The sequence below is a fragment of the Hemitrygon akajei genome, chromosome 11 (assembly GCF_048418815.1).
Source record: "Hemitrygon akajei chromosome 11, sHemAka1.3, whole genome shotgun sequence".
Lineage (NCBI taxonomy): Eukaryota > Metazoa > Chordata > Chondrichthyes > Myliobatiformes > Dasyatidae > Hemitrygon > Hemitrygon akajei.
In genome coordinates, this window is record NC_133134.1 from 161,439,346 (window position 1) to 161,463,107 (window position 23,762).

At 44.2% G+C, this 23,762-nt stretch overlaps 1 protein-coding gene across 1 annotated transcript in view; it reads left to right on the forward strand.

The window, feature by feature from the left end:
• Nucleotides 1–23,762, forward strand: part of LOC140736195 (N-terminal EF-hand calcium-binding protein 1-like) — a 161,547-nt gene that overhangs the window by 121,664 nt on the left and 16,121 nt on the right. Inside the window, exons 6-12 of the mRNA XM_073062099.1 lie at nt 2,540–2,676; nt 9,927–10,048; nt 11,158–11,237; nt 14,418–14,471; nt 15,575–15,687; nt 18,097–18,174; nt 19,964–20,055. Of these exons, the coding sequence (XP_072918200.1) occupies nt 2,540–2,676; nt 9,927–10,048; nt 11,158–11,237; nt 14,418–14,471; nt 15,575–15,687; nt 18,097–18,174; nt 19,964–20,055 (676 nt within the window). The remainder of the gene's footprint in view (nt 1–2,539; nt 2,677–9,926; nt 10,049–11,157; nt 11,238–14,417; nt 14,472–15,574; nt 15,688–18,096; nt 18,175–19,963; nt 20,056–23,762) is intronic.

Below are 23,762 nucleotides of genomic sequence, written 5' to 3' on the forward strand. Positions count from 1 at the left end.
ACCTGCCTATCATTCTTCCTCTCCTCCTTCCCTTTCTCCCATGGTCCACTCTCCTCTCCTATCAGATTCCTTCTTCTTCAGCCCTTTACCTTTTCCACCTATCACCTCCCAGTTTCTTACTTTGTCCCCCCTCTCCCGCCCACCTGACTTCATCTATCACCTTCTAGCTTGTCTTCCTTCCCTTCACTTCTCCTTCTTATTCTGGCGTCTTCCCACTTTCTTCCTAGTCCTGATAAAGGATCTTGGCCTGAAACATTGACTGTTTATCCACTTCCATAGAAGCTGCCTGACGTGCTGAGTTCCTCCAGCATTTTGTGTGCATTGGCTGAGCTTTGTGGTTTAGGGATTGTCAATCAGTGAAACACTCAGTTTATTAGGTACCTCCTATACTAAATAAATCAGCCACTGAGTGTATGTTCATGGTCTTCTGCTGCCTTAGCCTATCCTCTTTAAGGTTTGACATGCTGTGCATTCATTTATGTACACCACTGTCATAATGTGTGGTTATTTGAGTTACTGTCGCCTACATGTCAGCTTGAACCAGTTTGGCCATTCTCCTCTGACCTCTCCCATTAACAAGGTGTTTTCATCCACAGAACTGCCAATCACTGGATGCTTTTTGTTTCTCAGAGCATTCGCTGTAAATTCTAGAACCTGTTGTGCATGAAAATCCCAGCACATCAGCAGTTTCTACGATACTCAGACCACCCCATCTGGCACCAACAATCATTCCACAGGCAGAGTCACTTAGATCACTTTTCTTCCCTATTCTGAATTTTGGCCTGAATGACAACTGAACCCCATGACCACATCAGCATGCTTGTATTCATTGAGTTGCTGCCACATGATTGGCTGATTAGATATTTGCATTAATAAGCAGCTGTACAAGTGTACCTAATAAAGTGGCCACAGTGGGTACATATCAGCTCCAGATACGTGACTGGGAAATTAGGAGCTGGCACTCCACTGCGGTAATGTAGGAGTGCTGCTTTGTCAAACATGCCACTATCAGACTAGGTCAGCCTCAGGCTCCAGAGGCTTTTGGCTAAAGAGTTGAGGTCCCTTTCACCGCTGGTTGAACATTGGCATTAAGAGCATATTTCATCCCCTGTTGAGTATTATTTAATAGGAGTGATATGGAGGACCAAGGTAGTGAGATTTTGATGCTTCTGGACCTGTACTTGATGGAATACAGAAGGATGGGGGAGGGCAGATCTCTGATCTAGAGTGGGTCCTTAATACCCACTGCCTAGCAATATGATTGCAATACCTGAAGAATGTAACAAAAAGCAAGATTTGCCCTTTTCCACTGGATTTTACCTCTTTGGGATATCCATTCTGCTTTTCAGTACAAACTCCTATTGGATTCTAATGGCTTTGATCCAAGGTTCTTTCAGAAGTCACAAAAGAGGCACAAAACTTGTTGCTTCACAATCTGTTTTATTACGGACCAATCGAGCAAAGACAATAAGAAACAGTCCAATCGAGAATGTGTGGCTAGACTTGAAAAAAATCCCCATGTAGTCTGACAGAGTTTGAGCAGCTTTGAAAAGAAGAATGGGGAAAAATTGCAGTGTCCAGATGTGCACAGCTGATAGAGACCTATCCACACAGACTCAAGAAAAAGACGGCAGGCCAACATGATCAGCCATTCTTATAGCCCAGACAACCAGACATTCCATTAAAATATGTAGATAAGAGTTAACCAATCAGATTGCCCCTACTTAAATAATGTGATACCAAGAAACTTCTGGAATGATACAAAGATCTGTAACCACTAGTGGACACACTGAACAATTGCAGATACATACTACCACACATACTGAAGATACATGTATGGAGATAGATACTTTATTGATCCCAAAGGAAATTACAGCATCACAGCAACATTATAAGTGCACAGATATACAAATATTAGAAGAGAAGTATGAAAGGATAAAAATAAATTACCTCAAACAGTCTAGCAGGGCAGGGGCATCACTTCCCTGGCTATAGGTTGACTCATTACAGAGCCTAACGGCCGAGGGTAAGAATGACCTCATGTAGTGCTCTTTGGAATAGTGCAGTTGTCTTAGTCTATGACTAAAAGTGCTCCTCTGTTTAGCCCAGGTGGCATCCAGAGGGTGAGAAACATTGTCCTGAATTGTCAGGATTTTCTGTGGGGTCCTTTGTTCTACCACAGCCTCCAGTGTGTCCAGTTTGACTCCTATAACAGAGTCATCCTTTCTAATCAGTATATTGAGCCTGCTGGCATCACCTGTGTTGATACAGGTATATAGGCAGTTATCCAAAATACAATTGTATATACATACTGTGACCACTAGGAAACATACAGAACAGTTACTTGTATATAGGTAGTTATATAAAATACCAGCAGGCTTAAAATTAAGTTGCAAAGTAATAACAATTATACACTCCCTACAGACATTAGAGGGAATTGAACCTGGATTGCCCCTGTATTGTAATAGCGTTATGCTACTGTGCTGCCAGGATGACCTTTGAACCTCTGGTATCTGACTGAGTCTCTCTCCTTTGCCAGGAGTACCAGAGCTCCTCGATGCTGGAGCAGTTCGTGACCCGCTTCCTCCTCCGAGAGACCTTGGAACAGCTGCATTCCCTCCAGAGCTCCCTGGAGTGCGCCATGGACACCATCGAGGAGCAGACAAATCGAGAGAGGTGGGTCCCGCCGTACTACGCATCTGCTGCTGAATCAGCCACCCACGTCAGGGCTCATCGGAAACTCGTAAACCTGCACATAACTGGCAATAACCTTGCAAAAAACACACATGACCAGCTATAAACTAGCAAACCTGCACATACCCAGCAATAAACAAGAAAACCTAACAAGCAGAGTTAGGCCTTTCAGCCCATCGAATCTGTTCTACCATTCCAAAATGGCTGACTTATTATCCCTCTTAACGTCATTCTTCTGCCTTCTTCCTGGAACATTTGATGCTCTTACTAATCAAGAACCTACCAATCAACCTCCACTTTAAGTTTATCCAATGACTTGGCCTTCACAGCTGTCTGTGGCAATGAATTCCATAGATTTGCTATCCTCTGGCTAAAGAAATTTCCCCTCATCACCATTCTAAAAGAACATCCTTGTATTTTGAGGCTGTGTCCTCTGGTCCTGGATTCCCCCACTATAGGAAACATCCTCTCCCTGCCCAGAAAACATCCCTCCACTCACGTATAATGTTAGTAATCCAGTAAGCATGCTCATAATTAGCAATAAAACATCGTCATAAACACAAGAGATTCTGCAGATGCTGGAAATCCATCACAACATGCACAAAATGCTGGAGGAACTCAGCAGATCAGGCAGCGTCTATGGAGTTCAATAAACAGCCGATGTTTTGGGCCAGGATCCATAAGCAGGACTCATGACTTAATGTGGACTAACACCCTTCATCAAAACTTATGACATCATGAAGGGTCTGCGCAGCTGCTTTGAGCGTCCTATGGACTTGAACCCCAAGACCCCTCTGATCCTCCACACTGCCAAGCGTTTTACCGTTAATACTATGATTACATTAATACCTTTGTGTGTCTTATAAACCAGCCCTGTATTACTTCTAATCTCACAGTTGTTTAGTGATTACTCTAACATAATAATAAACTAGCAGACAATCTCAGTATTTGCACTAACCTAACTAACGAGTTCAGAATTAGCACTAAACCTGTTGAACTGCCCTGATCCTCAGGTGGGAATCATCCTGATACCTTGCTTCGTTCATTCCCAATTATGTGCAAGTCTGCTGAATGTGGTGTCAATTAGCACTTAATAACCCAACTCGGACTTCGCTCTAACCTAGAAAACCTGCTGATTATTAGTTGTCCTGTTGAGAGTTCAAAAAGAAAAAAAGAATTCACATTGGCCGAGCACATACTGGAACCAGCCTCCTCTCAATGGACTGTCTGTACTTCTCACTGCCTCAGTAAAGCAGCCAGCAGAATCAAGTACCCCACCCACCTCAGACATTTTCTATTCTCCCCTCTCCCATCGGGCAGAAGATAAAAAGCCGGAAAGCACATTCCACCAGACTCAAGGACAGCTTTTAACCCACTGTTATCAGACTCTTGAATGGATCTCTTGTTTCAACATAGAGTTAATCGAGACTTGCTGGGCGGGCACGACTCAAAGGGCTGGAAGGGTCTATTATGCACTACAGCTAAAAAGATAAATAGATAGATAGATGGATGGATGGATAAATAAAGAAATCGGACTTGGCCTCCACCTTCCTCTTACACTTTATCATTTACCTGTAATGCACTTTTCTTTCAGTAGATTTTACACTTAATTCTGCATTGTTATTGTTTTACCTTATTCAAAGTTCAAAGTACATCTATGTCACCGTATACAACCCCGAGATTCATTTTGTTGTGGGCATACGCAGTAAAGCCAGAATCGATGGAAGACTGCACCAATTTGGACATTCAACCAGTGTGCAAAAGACACAAACTGTGCAAATATAAAAATAAATAAACAATAATAAGGAATAAATAAGCAATGAATATTGAGAACATGAGATGAAGAGACCTTGAGAGTGAGTCCATAGGTTGTGGGAGTATTTCAATGATGGGGGCAAGTTTGAGTGAAGTTATCCCCTTTGGTTCAAGAGCCTGATGGCTGAGGGTTGGTAACTGTTCCTGAACCTGGTAGCGTGAGTCATTCTTGCTCAATGCAATATGTAATGATCTGATCTAAAAAACAGTATTGAAGACAGACTTTTCACTGTATAGAACAAAGAAAACTACAGCACAGTATAGGACCTTCAGCCCATAAAGTTGTGCCAGTCTTTTAAGCTACTTTAAGATCAATCTAACCTTTACCTCCTACCTTGGTACATGTGACAATAATGTACTAATACCCCGCATATTAGTGATAATTTAGCAGTAATCTAGGATTAACACCAACATATTGCAGATTACTAGTATTCTCGAAATCATTGTAGGCATATCATGTAGCTCAATGCTGCCACCATTAGGTTCTTGGTGGTAGTGCTGCTGGATCAAGAGAAAGAGTTTGATTTTGCTTTTTGGTGGAAAACTTAATGAAGCCAAATAAAGTTTATTGTCATTTAACTATATACGTGTATATTGTCACATGAGACAACATCTCACTGGACCACGGAGTAAAGCATAATACACACAATAACTTGGGAAAGTAAGAATAACATCTACAAATGAATGACACATATACAAACAAAGTAAAGTCCATAAATTAAATATTGTAAGCCAGTACAGAACAGATTAACCGTTGACATTTCGACTGTGATGCAGCAGGGAGTTCAGAAATCTAATGGCCTGTAGGAAGAAGCTGTTTCCCATCCTGAACGTTCTTGTCTGTATGCATCAGAGTCTCCAGCCTGATGGTTCAAATTTCAAAGTAAGATTTATTATCAGAGTACAGTCGGCCCTCCTTATCCGCGGGTTCCGCATGCGTGGATTCAACCAACCGCGGATCGGGAAAACCCGGAAGTTCTCTCTCCAGCACTTCTTGTTTCAGCATGTACAGACTTTTTTCTTGTCATTATTCCCTAAACAATACAGTATAACAACTATTTACATAGCATTTACATTGTATTAGGTATTATAAGTAACCTAGAAATGACTCAAAAGTACAGGCAGTCCCCGGGTTATGAATGAGTTCCATTCCTGAGTCCGTCTTTAAGTTGTATTTGAAGTTGGAACAGGTACATCCGGTATTATTTAGCATCAGTTAGTCAAACGCTTTTCTTAGTATATAGTACATATTTTACCTTTCTATGCATATAAACACTTAAGAAACATACGTATTTCAATAATTAAACCACTGCGTTGCTTAGTAATACTTGTAGCTTTCATCGGGACAGGGCCTTTCACATGCTCCATTAAAATTGTTCCGATCGTTGACTGACTGTAGCCTAAAGCTTTTCCAATGACCGATGGAGTTTCACCTCTTTCCGATCGCTTTATTACTTCCACCTTATTTTCAATTGTGATCGTGATTATTTTCGTGAACAGAAACACTGCGGATTCAGAGCTGCGACGCCGGGTCCTAATGTCCACCGCACTGAGACAGGTTAAATAAAGTCCGGGGTTCCACTGGGTCCTAAAGACCACCGCACCGGGACAGATTAAATAACGGACTTGAGCATCCGCGCTTTTTGGTATCCGCGGGGGGGTCCCGGAACTAATCCCCCGCGGATAAGGAGGGCCGACTGTGCATACATACATAAAACCCTGAGATTCTTTTTTCCTGTGGGCATACAGTACTTAGCAAATCTATAGAACAGTAACTGTAAACTAGATCAAGCTCTGCAAATGCAAATGTAAATTAATAGTAATAAATAACAAGAGCATGAAATAACAAGATAAAGAGTCCTTAAAGTGAGACCTTTGGTCGTGGGAATACCAGAAATACAATGAGTGTCATTATCCCCTTTTGTGAAAGGGAGTAGGAGAAAGGCAAACCCCGAAGATCTGTGGGTTGGTAGGTTACCTAGCCACTGTAAGTTTGCCTCAATTGTGTAAATGAGTGTGGGGGGGATCTAGAGATCATTGATGGAAATGTGGGGAGAATAAAATGAGATTAGTGTATGATTGATTCTTCAAGGTTGTTACAGCCGGGGGTGGTAATGGGGATAAGCTCTCACTACATGTTAAACGCTCCCAATGGCGTGCAACTCAAATAGCCTCTGACAACCAAGTCCAGCTCCTGGGCTTCACGTGTGGCTTAGCTACTAAACCCGGCGGAACTGTTTTTGCTGACAGGAGAAGGAGTAAAGGCGGGTTACTGGTGCCTCAGAGCCAGTCGCTTTGGGCATTTGATTGGCAACTGATCTCGGAGAAGGGAAAAATCTGATCTCTGACCTCCGCTGCATTCCCCACTCACGGGGAAGGCTACGGGGGGAAAACCCGGAGGGAAAAATCCACAGCTGGCGTCCCTAATGCAGTCTAACTTTGAGTTCAATGTGGACTGGCAACTCCTGTGACACTGCTAGTGTCAAACTGTATCAATCTCTGCCGTTCCTTTGCATTCATCAGCTGTGACGAGAGGGGGATCTTGCTACACGGGCAACAGCTCACTGTACTACCCTAGCTAGGACGCAACATCCGTGGTCAACCCTGATCAATGAAGGGCCTAATCTAGTGTAGGAGTCCTGTCAGCAGGTGCACAAAGGTCAGCAGAGACTAGTTTGGTTGAAGAGCCTGTGTCACTGCTGTATAAAGCTCTGTCTCTAAATGAGTTATTAAATAATTATCACCTGTTTTGCATTATCTCTCAAGTTAATTGAAAATAATTTAATTTATAACAGATTTTTATTGGACAACAGAAGATTGAAGACGTTGAAGTGAGAAGCAACAGCTTCTTTATTCTTTCTTCAGTTGTCTTTATTTGGTGACTGAAGAGACCAGTGAGAGTTTCACTGAACAGCTATGTTCAACCAGACTTGGAACAGACAAGGGAGAATTGAACAATATGTTCGTCTGGTGTCCCATGGAATCTGAACAAACACTTGGATTCTCAGCCCTGATCACATATTTGGAACAACCCAGAGATGTTAAAGGCAATACTCCAATCAAAGATTTGAATCCATTAAGATAACTCTTTTCAAAGTTTAACTTAAGACGCTCATCTATTTCAATTCAGACAGCCAAACAATAACCCTTCCCTATCATTGCCTTGATAAATGGTTTCTTAAGAATTTCCAAGGTGTTTTACTTTAATTTTTAAAAAATTTTATATAGAGATACAGCAAGTAACAGGTCCAAATTGCTAATTATACCCATGTGACTACGTAACATGCTAATTGGTACGTTTTTGGACTATGGGAAGAAACTGGACCACCCAGAGGAAGCTTCTTGTGAACTGCGGTGGAATTGAACCCGGGGTGCTGGCACTGTAACGGTGTTACGTTAACCACTGTGCTACCCAGACTCAGTGGGGCAGAGGGCCTGCTTCCTTGCTCTGTGCACTCTGACTCCCTGGATGTCACAGTGTCACACAGTGCCTCCCTAGAAGGCATGACAATGGCTGTATTTCATCAGGATTTTGAGGAGATTTGGTTTGTCACCAAAGACACTCGCAAATTTCTACAGATGTACCTTGGAGAGCACTCAAACTGACTGCATTGCTGTCTTGTATGGTGGTGGTGGGGAGGGGGGTGTCTCCTGTGCAGGATCAATATGAGCTGCAGAAAATGATAAGGCCGGTCAGCTCCATCATGGGCACTAGCCCCTGTAGTATCCAGGACATCTTCAAGGAGGGGGCCACAAAAAGGCAGCCTCCATCATTGAGGATCCTCATCACCCAGTCAAGTCACTTTTTATTGTCATTTTGACCAAAACTGCTGGTACAGTACACAGTAAGAACGAGACAGCATTCTTCAGGACCATGGTGCTACATGAAACAGTAGAAAAACTACACTGAACTCCGTAAAAAGAACACAGAAAAAAAACTACACTAGACTACAGACCTACTCAGGACTGCATAAAGTGCACAAAACAGTGCAGGCATTACAATAAATAATAAACAGGACAATAGGGCAGTAAGGTGTCAGTCCAGGATCTGGGTATTGAGGAGTCTGATGGCTTGGGGAAAGAAACTGTTACATAGTCTGGTTGTGAGAGCCCGAATGCTCCAGTGCCTTTTCTCAGATGGCAGGAGGGAGAAGAGTTTGTATGAGGGGTGCGTGGGGTCCTTCATAATGCTGTTTGCTTTGCAGATGCAGCGTGTAGTGTAAATGTCCGTAATGGCGGGAAGAGAGACCCCGATGATCTTCTCAGCTGACCTCACTATCCACTGCAGGGTCTTGCGATCTGAGATGGCGCAATTTCCAAACCAGGCACTGATGCAGCTGCTCAGGATGCTCTCAATACAACCCCTGTAGAATGTGATGAAGATGGGGGGTGGGGGGGAGATGGACTTCCCTCAGCCTTCTCAGAAAGTAGAGATGCTGCTGGGCTTTCTTTGCTATGGAGCTGGTGTTGAGGGACCAGGTGAGATTCTCTGCCAGGTGAACCCCAAGAAATTTGGTGCTCTTAACGATCTCTACCGAGGAGCCGTCGATGTTCAACGGGGAGTGGTCGCTCTGTGCCCTCCTGAAGTCAACAACCATCTCTTTTGTTTTGTTCACATTCAGAGACAGGTTGTTGGCTCTGCACCAGTCCGTTAGCTGCTGCACCTCCTCTCTGTAAGCTGACTCGTCGTTCTTGCTGATGAGACCCACCACGGTCATGTCATCGGCGAACTTGATGATATGGTTTGGGCTGTGTGTTGCAGCACAGTCGTGGGTCAGCAGAGTGAACAGCAGTGGACTGAGCACACAGCCCTGGGGGGCCCCCGTGCTCAGTGTGATGGTGTTGGAGATGCTGCTCCCGATCCGGACTGACTGAGGTCTCCCAGTCAGGAAGTCTAGGATCCAGTTGCAGAGGGAGGTGTTCAGGCCCAGTAGGCTCAGCTTTCCAATCAGTTTCTGGGGGATGATTGTGTTGAATGCTGAACTGAAGTATATGAACAGCATTCGAACATATGAGTCTTTTTTGTCCAGGTGGGTTAGGGCCAGGTGGAGGGTGATGACAATGGCGTCTTTTTATTGTACCAGCCAGAGTTAAGGCACATACTCAGCAATTCAGGAACAGCTTTTTCCCCTCTGCCATTGATTTCTGAATGGACATTGAACCCATGAACTACTATGTTTTCTCTTTTTGCTCTACTTATTTAATTTAACTTTCTTACTGTAATTTACAATAATAATTCAGTTTTTAATATTATGTGTTGCAATGTCCTGCTGCTGCATAACATCAAACTTCACAACATGTGCCAGTGATATTAATTCTGATGTCCCTGTGACAAAGATCAGCATACACACAATGGGCTGAATGGTCTCCTTCTGTACAGTGCAACTCTACAATGGATATTGTGTTTGCTTCCACAGACAGGAAGCAGAGATGCCCGATGTCCCATTGGTTTACCGGCCTGTGAGGAGATATGGCCGCAGGGGTCAGAAGACTATCTGCCTGTCTCCCAGTGACCCTTACTCTGGGATTCTTCACTCAGGTATGGGTGCTTGTGGGAGTTTGGGAACGTGCAGGATGTGACGGTCTGGGTGCACAGGACATCTTTGTTCATATTTCAAGCTGTGCGTCAGGCTAATCAGATCACTGGCATTTATATTTGTGGAAAACTGGAATGAGCATCACAGCTTTAAAAATATATTTATTTCTGGTAGCTGAACCCAGTAGTGATCTCAGTGGCAATTCTTTGTAAACACTGACACCTGCTGGAGTTGGTGGCACACTGCAAGACGTATACGTGCACTGATGCACACACAAATGTGCTCGTGTACAAACATACTGTGTACTCTCCCACACACGCCTGTGCACATAAACACACACAGCAGAGAAACACAAAGTAAATCTTTAATGAAGGCTTGAATTGCACGTGTTTGGGCTGCTTAATTGAAACATCTTTGCAGTGTGGTAGCGTGGCGGCTAGTGCAAGGCTTTACGGCCCAGCTGTAAGATCAGGGTTCGATTCCTGCCACCTTATTTATCACACACGTACATCAAAACTCACAGTGAAATGTGCCATTTGCTTAACAACCAACACACCTGAGGATGTGCTGGGGGCAGCCCGCAAGTGTCTCCACACACTCCATTACCAACATCACATGCCCACAACAACACGGAATGAGGCAAAACAGAACACAACAAGCAACAAAGCAACAATGTGAAACAAGCCCTATTCCTCGCTGCTTCTCATCCACCCACATACATACACATCCTCTAACCTCACAGGTCGTCTTCTTTGGCCTCCAGTGGATTCGCTGACACTGGGGGCCCAACTTCCCCAGAGGACTTGCACAGATTTGCAGACCCAGGCTCTGGCCGTCTGGCCTGAACTGGACTTTCGAGCACAAAGTCAACGGTTTCTAGCTAGAACTAGTAAATTGGGTGTTTGTAGATCGAGGAATTACTGTTCAAAACATGGGGGAAACAATGACTGAAAGTAAATTCCTCATAGATTCCCACTAGCTGGTAAACCAATGGCTCTGATTGGCTGCTTTGAGGAGACTTGGATCGAGTTTACCCAGATACCATGGGTGTGCGGTTATGAGGTGGTAGCGAGCCGAATGGCCATCTAAACCATCCCTCTCCTTGCACTAGGTGTTTGTGTGGAGCCAGCGAGTCAATGGGTGACCCAGGTCAACAGACTGCAGCAGCTGATCGACAGGTTGGAGTGCAAGGTAGGAGACTTATTGTAGATGAGGTGACTGGGCAACATAGACTCTGGGATGTACCTGTAATCCATCACCCATGACTACACACCAACCTGGAAGCCATTATCCAACATTAACCTATAAACCCAAAATCCATTACTTATCACCAATCTACACAAGGCCTCACAAACGTCCATCACCCTACACCAACCTATAAACCAGCACCCATCACCCAACATCAACCTACAAACCAGCACCCAACACCAATCTACAAACCAACACCCATCACCCAAAGCCAATATATAAAACAACACCCATTACCCAACATCAATCTACAAACCAACACCCATCACCCAAAGCCAATATATAAAACAACACCCATCACCCAACATCAAATTACAAACCAACACCCATCACCCAACACCAATCTACAAACCAACACGCATCACCCAAAGCCAATCTACAAACGAACACCCATCATTCTATGCCAATATACAAACCAACACCCATCACCCAAAGCCAATTTACAAAACAACACCCATCACCCAACACCAAACTACAAACGAACACCCATCACCCAACACCAATCTACAAACCAACACCCATCACCCAAAGCCAATCTACAAACCAACACCCATCACCCAAAGCCAATCTACAAACCAACACCAATCTACAAGCCAACACCCATCACCCAAAGCCAATCTACAAACCAACACCCATCACCCAACACCAATCTACAAACCAACACCCATCACCCAAAGCCAATTTACAAAACAACATCCATCACCCAACACCAAACTACAAACGAACACCCATCACCCAACACCAATCTACAAAACAACACCCATCACCCAACACCAATCTACAAACCAACACCCATCACCCAAAGCCAATCTACAAACCAACACCCATCACCCAAAGCCAATCTACAAACCAACACCAATCTACAAGCCAACACCCATCACCCAAAGCCAATCTACAAACCAACACCCATCACCCAACACCAATCTACAAACCAACACCCATCACCCAAAGCCAATTTACAAAACAACACCCATCACCCAACACCAAACTACAAACGAACACCCATCACCCAACACCAATCTACAAAACAACACCCATCACCCAAAGCCAATCTACAAACCAACACCCATCACCCAACACCAATCTACAAACCAACACCCATCACCCAAAGCCTATTTACAAAACAACACCCATCACCCAACACCAATCTACAAGTGAACACCCATCATCCAACACCAATCTACAAAGGAACACCCATCACCGAACGCCAATCTACAAACCAACACCAATCTACAAAGGAACACCCATCACCCAACAACTAGTTCTAATCCAAGAACCTGTCACCTATCTCCTGGCATCTACCCACAAACCTGTCAGCCAACACTCAACACCGGTCTACTAAATCCAACACCAAACTACAAACCCATCATCCAACAACTATCACTCTGAACATCTTTGCTCCATCCAGAACAAACACTGGGATTTCCTAGTGACCACCTATTCAAATCCCCATTCCCATTCAGACATGTCAGTTCATGGCCTCTTCTATGGTCAGATTGAGGGCACTCTCAGGTTAGAGAAATTATACTTTATACGTCTTCTAGGTGGCATTCAATCTGATGGCATGAACATCGATAGCTCTAAATTTCAACAATTTCCCTCCATTCTCCCCCTTCTCTCTTTTTCCACTCCCCATTCTGGTTTCTCCTCCCATACCTACTGTTCTCGTCCTCTGCCCATTGCCTCTCTCTGTATCTCCCTCTCCTTCCCTTTCTCCCATGGTTCACTGTCCTCTACTATCAGATTTATTTCTCTTCATGCTTTCCGTTTTCCACTTATCACTTCCCAGCATTTTACTTCATCCCCTTTCCCCACCCACCCACCCTTTTTGTTCCTTCACCTGGTCTCACCAACTACCAGCCAGATGGTACTCAACCCCCTCCACCCACATTCCTTTTCTGATTTCTTGCCCCCTTCCCTGTCACTGTTGATGAAGGGTCTCTGCCCGAAACATCGATGTTTTATCACTCTACATAGATGCTACCTGTCTGCTGATTTCCTCGGGGATTTTGTGTGTGTCACTCTGAATTTCTAGCAGCTGCAGAAGCTCTTGTGTTTTTGACAGAAGACACTAGGAGTGATAACTTACTCTTTTGATAGCTCCAAGCTATGAAATTAGACTTTTACAGCCAATGAAAAGCTTTGAGATTTTTCAACAGAAAGCAATACTAATAAGACCATAATTTATAGGAGCAGAATTAGGCCACAATGCCCATCAAGTCCACTCCGTTATTCAATTATGATGATTTATTTTCCATCTCAGTCCCTTCTCCTCATAACCTTTGACACCCTTACTAGTCAGGAAACTATCAACTTCCGCTTTAAATATACCCAATGACTTGGTCACCAACAGCTGTCTGTGGTTATGAATTCCACAGATTCGACATCCTGTGGCTAAAAAAAATGCCTTCCTCATCTCTATTCCAAAGGGATGTCCTTGTTTCTGTATTTTGACGCAGTGTCCTCAGGCCCTAAGCTCCCCCACAATAGGAAACATCCTGTCAATGTACACCATCTTGTCTTTTCAATATTTGATAGGTTTTAATGAGATTCCCTCATTCTTCTAAACTAACACCCTCAAAAGTACGTTAAACCTTTCATTCCTAATGCCAGCACCCCAAGACTGCTCCCAATATTCCTAATGTAATCTCCCAATGCTTTGCAGCCTTGTGTATTGACACAGGAAATAGTGTCACATTTAAAGCTGATTCATCTCTTGGGCACTTAATTTCTGAATGCTCAGGTATTGTCAGAAATGTCGAGTGATGGGGTGGGACTGAAAGACACAGAAGAATCGAAGACAGGCATGAGTAACTTTGAGACGATGGTGTGAAGCAAAGAGGATTGTAGTGAGGATAAGTAAAAGAACCAAGGATGGGTGCAGAGCAGAGGAAGTTGGGAGCAGACCCATCAGTGCTGTGTCCAGAAGGCAGCAATGTGTTCAATAACTACTTCTATTTGCTACAACACACACAAAACTGGTGGAGGAACTCAGCAGGTCAGGCAGCATCTATGGGAGTGAATAAACAGTCAACGTTTCGGGCTGAGACCCTTCACCAGGATGTAGAATGTTTTTGTTCCAAGAGACACAGGAGTAGAATATCTCTGTTCTCTGTCTTGTAGACACCAAGGCTGGAGCCTTTAAAGGAAGAAGTGATTGAGGAAGCAACGAAAACTGTAAGTTCATCAGAAAGTTTAACCCCCGGCTTGTTGATTTCATAGTGCTCGAGTCTGCATGGGTGTTGTGATAATGTACTAACACCTAAACGGAAACTAACTTACAAAACACAAAATGCTGGTGGAACGCACAGGCCAGGCAGCATCTATAGGGAGAAGCACTGTCGACTTTTCGGGCCGAGACCCTTCGTCAGACCCTACTTCCTATAGATGCTGCCCGGCCTGCTGCGTTCCACCAGCATTTTGTGTGTGTTGCTTGAATTTCCAGCAAATGCAGATTTCCTCGTGCTAACTTACAAAATGCTGTTTTAGCTCCTTCACAATTTGTGGGTCTTTGTTAGCAAGCTAGCATTCTTTGGTAATTGGCTTATTATTGTCACTTCAGTCAAAGCACAGTGAAAAAGTTTGCCATCCTTAAAGATCATACCCTCTCATTGAAGTAGTACAAGGGAAAAGCAATGAACAGAATGCATGATCCAGTGGAGATACAGGAGACCACAGATAAACAATTGATTTATTGACCATTACAGAATGCCTCTCTGGTGCATCCCACTCCCTCCCCTCTCCCTTCCCCTTTTCCCAACCATGATTCCCCTCTCCCTGACCCTTCCCCCTCTCAGTCCAAAATAGAGACCCAGATCAGAATTCGATTTACCATCACTCACATATGTCATCAAATTAATCCTTTTTTTACGGTAGCGGAACAGTGCGATACATAAAATCACTACAGTACCGTATGAGAATCTTTGGTGCCCTAGCTATATGTATGCGCCAAAGACTTTTGTGCAGTACTGCATATATATGTAATGTATAGAGAAAGAGAGAGTAAGTTATAGTTTATTATTATATATATTGCAATGTACTGCCACTGCAAAGCAACAAATTTCATGATAAATGTCTGATATTAAACCTGATTCTGATTTTGAAATGGGACTAGCTTAGATGAATATCTTGGTCAGCATGATGATATTGGGCTGAAGGCCTTTGTGACTCTGTGGCACTCCCATTCAGTCTTCACCTCCCAGACAAGTCTAGGACAATAAGCTTGCCAACTGCAAGAATGGTGAACTAAAAGCTGCCTCTTTCCTGTGTCCCTCACACAGCACATTCTGGTGGTGCAGCGACAGATGTCAGTGTTGGAGGAGGAGGTGGAGGAGTTCCGCCAAGCTTTGGAACGCTATGTGGAGTCCACGGCCAGTCAGAATGGGAGCTTGCAGTAAGTCCGAGCAAGCATCTATTCAAAACACCAGCTAGATGGAGACGATGTTAAAGCAGGCATGGTCTCACTGTTGTGGTCCTTGGAAGCTGCTTGAGATCACAAAGGTCTCCAAATCAGTTGCCTGCTCATGTGTCCATTCACAATGTTATTGGAGCATATTGGGTTTAGACCATGAGACCATAAGATATAGGAGCAGAATTAGGCCAATTGACCCATCGAGTCTACTCTATCATTTCATTATGGCTGATCCATTTCCTTTTCAGCCCCAATCTCCTACCTTCTCCCTGTATCCCTTCATGCCTTGACCAATCAAAAATCTATCAACTCTGCCTTAAATATACCCAATGACTTGACCTCCACAGCCACCTGTGGCAACGAATTCCACAAATTCATCACACTCTGGCTAAAGAAATTCCTCCTCATCTCCATTCTAAATGAACGTCCTTCTGTTCTGAGGCTGCGTCCTCTGGTCTTAGACTCCCCCACCATAGGAATCATCCTCCCCACATCCACTGTATCGCGGACTTTCAACATTTGATAGGTTTCAATGAGATCCCACCTCATTCTCCTGATTTCCTTTCAATAGTGGCTGAGTTATATCTCTCTCAATGCTATTTGTCTGTCTTCTTCTCATAACCTTTGACACCCTTATTAATCAAAATCCTATCAACTTTCTCTTTAAAAACAATAATTTATACATCAGCAAAACCTTCTTGTATATATACTAGCTAAAATCCCAAAGACCCTAGTCAGTCCTTGCAGTGGTGGTGGTTGTCCACCATATCCAATGGTGACAGAAAACCTGTGTGGGATAGTTTTTAAGAGTGGAAAAGTCATTGCACTGGGGCACTTCCGAATCCAAGTTCAGTGGTACGAACAAGCATCACAAGCTAGGGTCTTCCTCATATGCAGTGGATGACCATGATATCTTCTGTGCCTTGTCATGCTCTTCGCTCTCCATGAAGTGTAGCTGAACTGCTGCACTGGAGAACTCATCCACCCAGTCTGCTGGAGCTGATTTTGCACGCTAGGACGGGCACATATTGTAGCTAGTCTTAGCTGGTTTACTTCCTTCCTGAGAAAAAGACTCTGTGCTTTCATACTCTCTGGGCCCCTCGTGATCTTATACACCTCTATCAGGTCACCCCTCCATCTCCCATGTTCCAGGAAATTAAGTCCTACTCAACCTCTTCTCACAAATCAGTACCCCAAATGTAGGCAACGTCCTGGTAAATCTTTCTAGTTTAATTATGTCTTCCCTATAACAGGTGACCAAGGTTGTAACAATAGTTAAAGAGTAAGGGTGAAATGTGAAATAAATAAGAGGAAACTGAGGGCAAACTTCTTCACTTGGAGGGAGGTGAGACTGTTGAACGAGCTGCCAGTGAAAGTGGTGGATGTGGGTTTGATTTCACATTTAAAAGAAGTTTGGATAAGTGAATACATGGGAGGGGTATGGAGGGCTATGGTCCAGGTGGGGGTCAATGGGACTAATTGCTTAGCAAGCAGCAGATGGGCTAAAGAGCCTTTTTCAGTGTTATAGTGCTCTATAACTTAAAATGCAGCCTCACCAATGCTTTATATAACTGCAACATAACTTCCCAACTCCTATATTCAATGCTGTAAATTCCCAGATTCTATACTCGATATATCAGCATATATACACTCAGGGGACACTGCATTAGATACCTCCTGTACCTAATAAAGTGGCCACTGAATGTAAGTTCATAGTCTCCTGCTGCTGCAGCCCATTCACTTCAAGGTTCAATGCATTGTGCATTCAGAGATGCTCTTCTGCACACCACTGTCGTAACATGTGGTTATGTGAGTTACTGTCACCTTGAACCAGTCTGGCCATTCTCCTCTGACCTCTCTCATTAACAAGGAGTTTTTGCCCACAGGACAATGACTCACTGGATGTTTTTTAATGTTATTGCACCATTCTCTAAATTCTAGAGTCAGGGTTCCCAACCTTTTTTATGCTGTGGACCAATACCATTAAGCAAGTTGTCTTTGGACCCCTAGTTGAGAATCTCTGCATTGGAGGCTGTTGTGTGTGAAAATCCCAGGAGATCAGCAGTTTCTGAGATCCTCACACCACCCCATCTGGCACCAACAATCATTCCACAGTCAAAGTCACTTAGGTCACATTTCTTCCTATTTTGATGTTTGGTCTGAACAACAACTGAACCTCTTGACCATGTCTACATGCTTTTATGCATTGAGCTGCTGCCACATGATTGGCTGATTAGATACTTGCATTCATGAGCAGGTGTCACATGTACCTAATAAAGTGGCCACTGGGTATACATTCATTGAGAGATTACTGGGTTTAAAGTAGGGAGCATTGGGAGGAGGAACTGTCTTGTACACCGGTCTCAGGTTCAATCTGTACTTCATTAACAGCATTTCTGTTCAAAAGTTGGGGAACGAGAGCTGCTTCCTGATCTATGAACTCTGGCAAGACAGGACCTCATGGAGGAGGTAGGGATTTCGCCAGTTATTACTATGGATAAAATTCTATGGGCAAAGATACTTGAGAGGCTCTAATGAATGATCTACATGTTAATCAAGAAAGAGCTGATGTTTCAGATGACAAACTCTTTATCGGAACTGGAAAAGTTGGAAAACAAGTCTGTGCAGAGTTTACGCTGTGGGGCCATTTGTAACATGAGTGAATTTAGATTAGATTAAATTGGAAGAAGAAGAAGAATCTCAGGATGAATATTGTATACTGACATTAAATACACCTATTGAAACCCATTGGATTAGCTTTATTTGTCACATGTATATTGAAACCTGGTGAAATGCGTTGTTTGTGTCAATGACCAACATGGTCCACAGGTTGTGCTGGGGCAACCTGCAGGTGTCACTGTGATTCCAGCACCAACATAGCACGCCCACAACTTACTAAACCGTGCGTCTTTGGAATGTGGGAGAAAACCGGAGCACCTGAAGGAAACTCGTGTGGTCATGGGTGAGATTGTACAAACTCCTTAGAGATAGTGGTGAGAATTGAACCGCGATCTTACAGCTGGTGTTTTAAAGTGTTACGTTAACTGCTGCGCTCTCCTGCCACCCTCTACACTATGATGTTGCAGCTTGGGGTGGTGGGTTCCAGCAGTTACCTGGCTTGGGTAGTTGTGGAACGAACTCCAGTCTTACTTTAAAGTCCTAAGGATATCCTTGGCCCTCCCTCCTGCCCAGACTCAATCAGCTGACTCTTCTTATGGTACACAAACATACCCAATGTCAAGCTGTACCTAGGACATAAAGCAGCTCATGAGTCTGCCTGCCGTTTCTGGCCATTTTCATAATGAAGCTCTAAAGGATATGACAGAGAATGATATACCCCAGGATCAGACTGACATTGACTCCTCTCCATGGATGTTGCCTGATCTGCAAAGTTGCTACAGCATGTTGTGTGTGTGGCTCTGGATTTCCAGCATCTGCAGAATCTTGTTCCTCTCTCCCTTCCAGCTGCCCACAATCCTCTAACCCCAGGGCAGACTGTCTTCGTCAGTCTCCAGTGAATCGTGGATTCATAGACACTTCCCAACAGCTTCTTTGTCCCAATGAGTCTGCAGCAACATTCCCTGCCCATTTATAGGCATCTCACCTTAGTCTTCCTACATTCCCGTCAACTCTCTCCAGAATCTTCTCCTTACTTACACACTAGGGGCAATGTCCAGTGACCAATTAATCTTCTAGCGCACATGTCTTAGAATGTGGGAAGAATTACCAGCAGCTGGGGGAAGCTCGCGTGGTCATGGGAAAAATGGATAAACTCCACACGGATAGCACCCGAGGTCAGGATTGAACCCGCGTTACTGGAGATGTGAGATTGCAGCTGTAGACTGCCCCTGCATTGTTTGGTTGGAGGTATCTCTGGGGGTTTCTTCATCTGGCTTCCTGCCTAGTCAAAGAGCCTGTTAAAAATGGTTCTGTTTAATATCAGAGAATTTATACGGTGTACAACCTGAAATTCTTACTCTTCACAGACATCTCTAGATCTGTTGATTGTTAACGCAAATGATGCATTTCGCTGTCTGTTTCGATGTACGTGTGATAAATAAATCTGAGTCTGAATCTCTTTGACCACTGGTTAATGATCTCAAAGATCTCAACCCGCTCAGTCCAAGTCAAAGATCTAACAGCACACAGGGAGTTTTAAAAGGCTCTGTGCTTCTCTCTTTTGTGTTTATGCAATGGATTGTAGTGTAATTTATCATCCTGTTCCTTTCTCATTGGTCTGCGGAATGTCAAACTTCAGTCACTTGCAAGCAAATCACAGCAAGACCTTCCAGAGGAACAATGTGGACTTCCTGGAGACCCCAGAGCTCATGACCACCATGTTACTCCCCGGTAAGTGCCAGTCGCATGTCAGGCTTGAATGATGTTAATGGAGTCATCAGGAGGGTGGATCATGGGATCAGGGAGGTGCAGAATGATTTTCCTTCCCATATTACCTGTAGGGTAGCAGGGTGGAGATATGTCTCTACCAAAGGAGGTGTAAGGTGTTCCTTCCCTCTGCTAGCCTGCAGCTCACCCTTAGGCAAGGTGTAGCACCTACTTAGTGCCCCCCCACCCACTCAATCAGGTCATATGAGCAGCCGGTGCATATCACAAGTCCTGGTTATGTGACCACTGACGCCAGGCAGACAATCTCTGAAGAGTATTGGTAATGGCTGGGATCACCTGTCTTGTCTGCCCAGAAGAAGCAATGACAAAACACTTAAGTGTAAAAATTTGCCAAGAACATTTATGGTCATGGAAAGATCATGATCACCTATGTCCTACAATAGGGCACATAACAGATGAGTGGAATTAATTACCTGTTGAGTGAATTTTGTGATGGGCGCATTGAACATGAAGAGAGGGCCTTGAGTCATTTATCGGCCTAACAGGTTACAGGTGGCACATTACCTTTCCTAAAGGACACTATCTTTGTCTGAATGCTTTCAGCATTAATAACAAGGTCAATTACCAGCAAAGGTAGAAATAAGATATGCAACGTCATAGTTATTGGAGAGACATGGTGGGAATAAAATATTCAGATTTAATCAACTTTTAGCAAGGATTGGAAAAATGGAAAAGGTGCAAAGAAAGTCCTGTTATGGGAAAAAGGTAACGAAGAAGGTGGTTCTTGAGTTGAAAAGTCACAATTATTTGGATAGAGGAACACCAGGGGCTTGTTTTACTGTTGTTGTTTAGTTGCTTGTTCAGTTTTGCTGTTTTCGGACTGAGGAGGTGATTGTATGTTAGAAAACCAAATACCAAGAGCTGGGAGAGCAGTGCTAGAGATGGGGGTGGAAGGCACGATGTGAGCCTACAGAGCTGGGGTGTGGAGGATTTGCCGGCTGCTCGCTGTGCAGAACCTACCCTCTCCTTAGCATTACGGGGGCCGCAAAGGAAAGAGCCATCAGGACTGTCACAGAGACTGCCGAGTGAGCCTCCAGGTGGCCATGGATCAAGGGGTGTGACCCGTGGAGCATGCTGCTGGGACACAAGCCAGGGCCTGGTCAACCCTGGCTGGGTCTGATGTTGAAGACCCGAAGCAGCTGATGTCCCCAGGTTACCATCACGTGCCCCAGTGCGTCCTGGGATATATCTCAGTGTGTATCGTTCTATCGAGCATTGTAGGTGCCGGAATGTGTGACAACACCTGCAGGCTGCCCTCAGCACATCCTTAGTGTGTTGTTTGTTAATGCAAATGACACACTTCGCTGTAAATTTTGATGTACAGTACATGCGATAAATAATCTGAATCAAATCTAATCTCAATTTAGAGGGAGCATTGCAACAGCAATGGAGAGAACACAAAGAAGGGAGTTGTGCAATCTTCCTCTAATAGTCAAAATAATGTAGATTGTGGTATAAATCAGGAAATAAAATAAGGATGTAACAGAGGTAATACATAGAGGATTCTTACTTGCCTATTGACTGGGCAAACCAAATGAGCAGGAATAAAGTGAAGGCTGATTCAATTTCTCGTGGGCATACTCAATAATCCATAATAGAATCAATGAAAGACCACACCGAATTGGACATTCAACCGGGGGTGCAAAAGACCACAAATTGCATAAATACAAAAAGAAAGAAAAACAATAATAAATAAATAAGCAATAAATATCAAGAACATTGTTGAAAAGTTATTCAAAGTGAGTCTGTAGATTGTGGGAACAGTTTATTGATGGGTCAAGTGAAGTTGAGTGGAGTTATCCTCTTTGATTCCGATGATTGAGGGGTATTAACTGTTCCTGAACCTGCTGGTGTGAGTCCTGAGGCTCCTGGACCTTCTTCCTGATGGCAGCAGTGAGAAGAGAGCATGTCCTGGATGGTGGGAGTCCCTAATGTTGAATGCTGCTTTCCTGCAACAGCGTTTCATGTAGATGTGCTCACTTGTGGGGAGGGCTTTACCTGTGATGGACTGGGCTGAACTGTATCCACTACTTTTTGTAGGATTTTTTTGTTCAAGAGCATTGGTGTTTCCATACCAGGCTGTGATGCAGCCAATCAATATACTCTCCACCACACATCTTTAGAAGTCTGTCAAAGTTTTAGGTGACACGTAGCATCTCCACAAACCCCTAAGGAAGTAGAGGTACTGCCATGCTTTCTTCATAATTGTTCAAAGGAGGTGTTGGCTCTGGGTAGCTTGTTAAGGTTCCAGTTTTTTCTCTCTTACTATACCTAGTGTAGTAAAAGGCTGTTGTGTCTTCTTCATGCTGGATGCTGGAGTCCTGGGAGACGCAGAGCCTCCCGGGGAACTACATCTGCATGAAGTGCATCCAGCTGTAGCTCCTTGAAAACTGTGTTAGGGATCTGGAGCAGCAGCTGGACGACCTTCGGCTTGTACGGGAGAGTGAAGAGATAATCGATCAGAGTTACAGGGAAGTAGTTACGCCTAAGTTACAGGAGGTGAGTAGCTGGGTTTCTGTCAGGAGAAATGGAAATGTGAATAGGTAATTAGTGAAGAGCACCCTTATGGTCATTCCCCTCACTAATAAGCATACAGTTTTGGATGCTGTTGTAAGGGAATACCACAGAGATCGCGTTACTGGCACTGAGCATGGGTCTGTGGTGCAGAAGGGAGAGAGGAACAGTGGTGATAGGGGAATGAACAGACAGGAGATTCTGTGGACATGAATGGGACACCCGGATGGTACGTTGCCTCCCTGGTGCCAGGGTCAGGGGTGTCTCAGATCACATCTACAGCATTTTGGAAAGGGAGGGAGAGCAGCCAGATGTCTTGGTACATATTGGGACCAATGACATAGGAAGGAAAAGCAAAGAGGTCTTGAAAAGAGAAATTAGAGAGCTAGGTAGAAAGCTGAGAAGCAGGACCTCCCGAGTAGTAATTTATGGATTGCTGCTGTGGCATGCGCTGGTGAGGGTAGAAACATGATTGATGATATGGCAAATTAATGTGTAGCTGAGAAGCTGGTGCAGGGAGCCGGGCTTCAGGTTCTTGGATCATTGAGATCTCTTCTGGGGGAGGTATGACCTGTTCAAAAGTGACGGGTTGCACCTGAACCCGAGGGGGAGCAATATTCTCGCGGACAGGTTTGTTAGAGCCGTTGGGGAGGGTTTAGACTAATTTGGCAGGGGGTGTGAGAACAGGAGTGAAGGGACTCAGGATAGGACAGATGGGAAAAAAGCAAAGTTAGCATGCAGTCAGACCACCAGGAAGGGCAGGCAGATGATAAGACAGAATTGCAGCCAGCAGGGTGAGTATCAGTGCATTAGGGATGCAGAATCATAAAGGGTAGTAAATACAGTACTCAAAGTGTCATATCTCAATGCACGGAGTATAACAAATAAAGTGGACGATCTTGTTGCAATATTACAGATTGCCAGGTATGATGTTGTGGCCATCATTGGATCATGGCTGAAGGATGGTTGCTATTGGGAGCTGAATGTCCAAGGATACACGTTGTATCGGAGGGATAGGAAGGTAGGCAGAGGGGGTGGCGTGGCTCTGCTGGTAAAGAACAGCATCAGTCATTAGAAAGGTGAGGTATAGGATCAAAAGAAGTTGAATCCTTGTGGGTAGAGTTAAGAAACAGCAA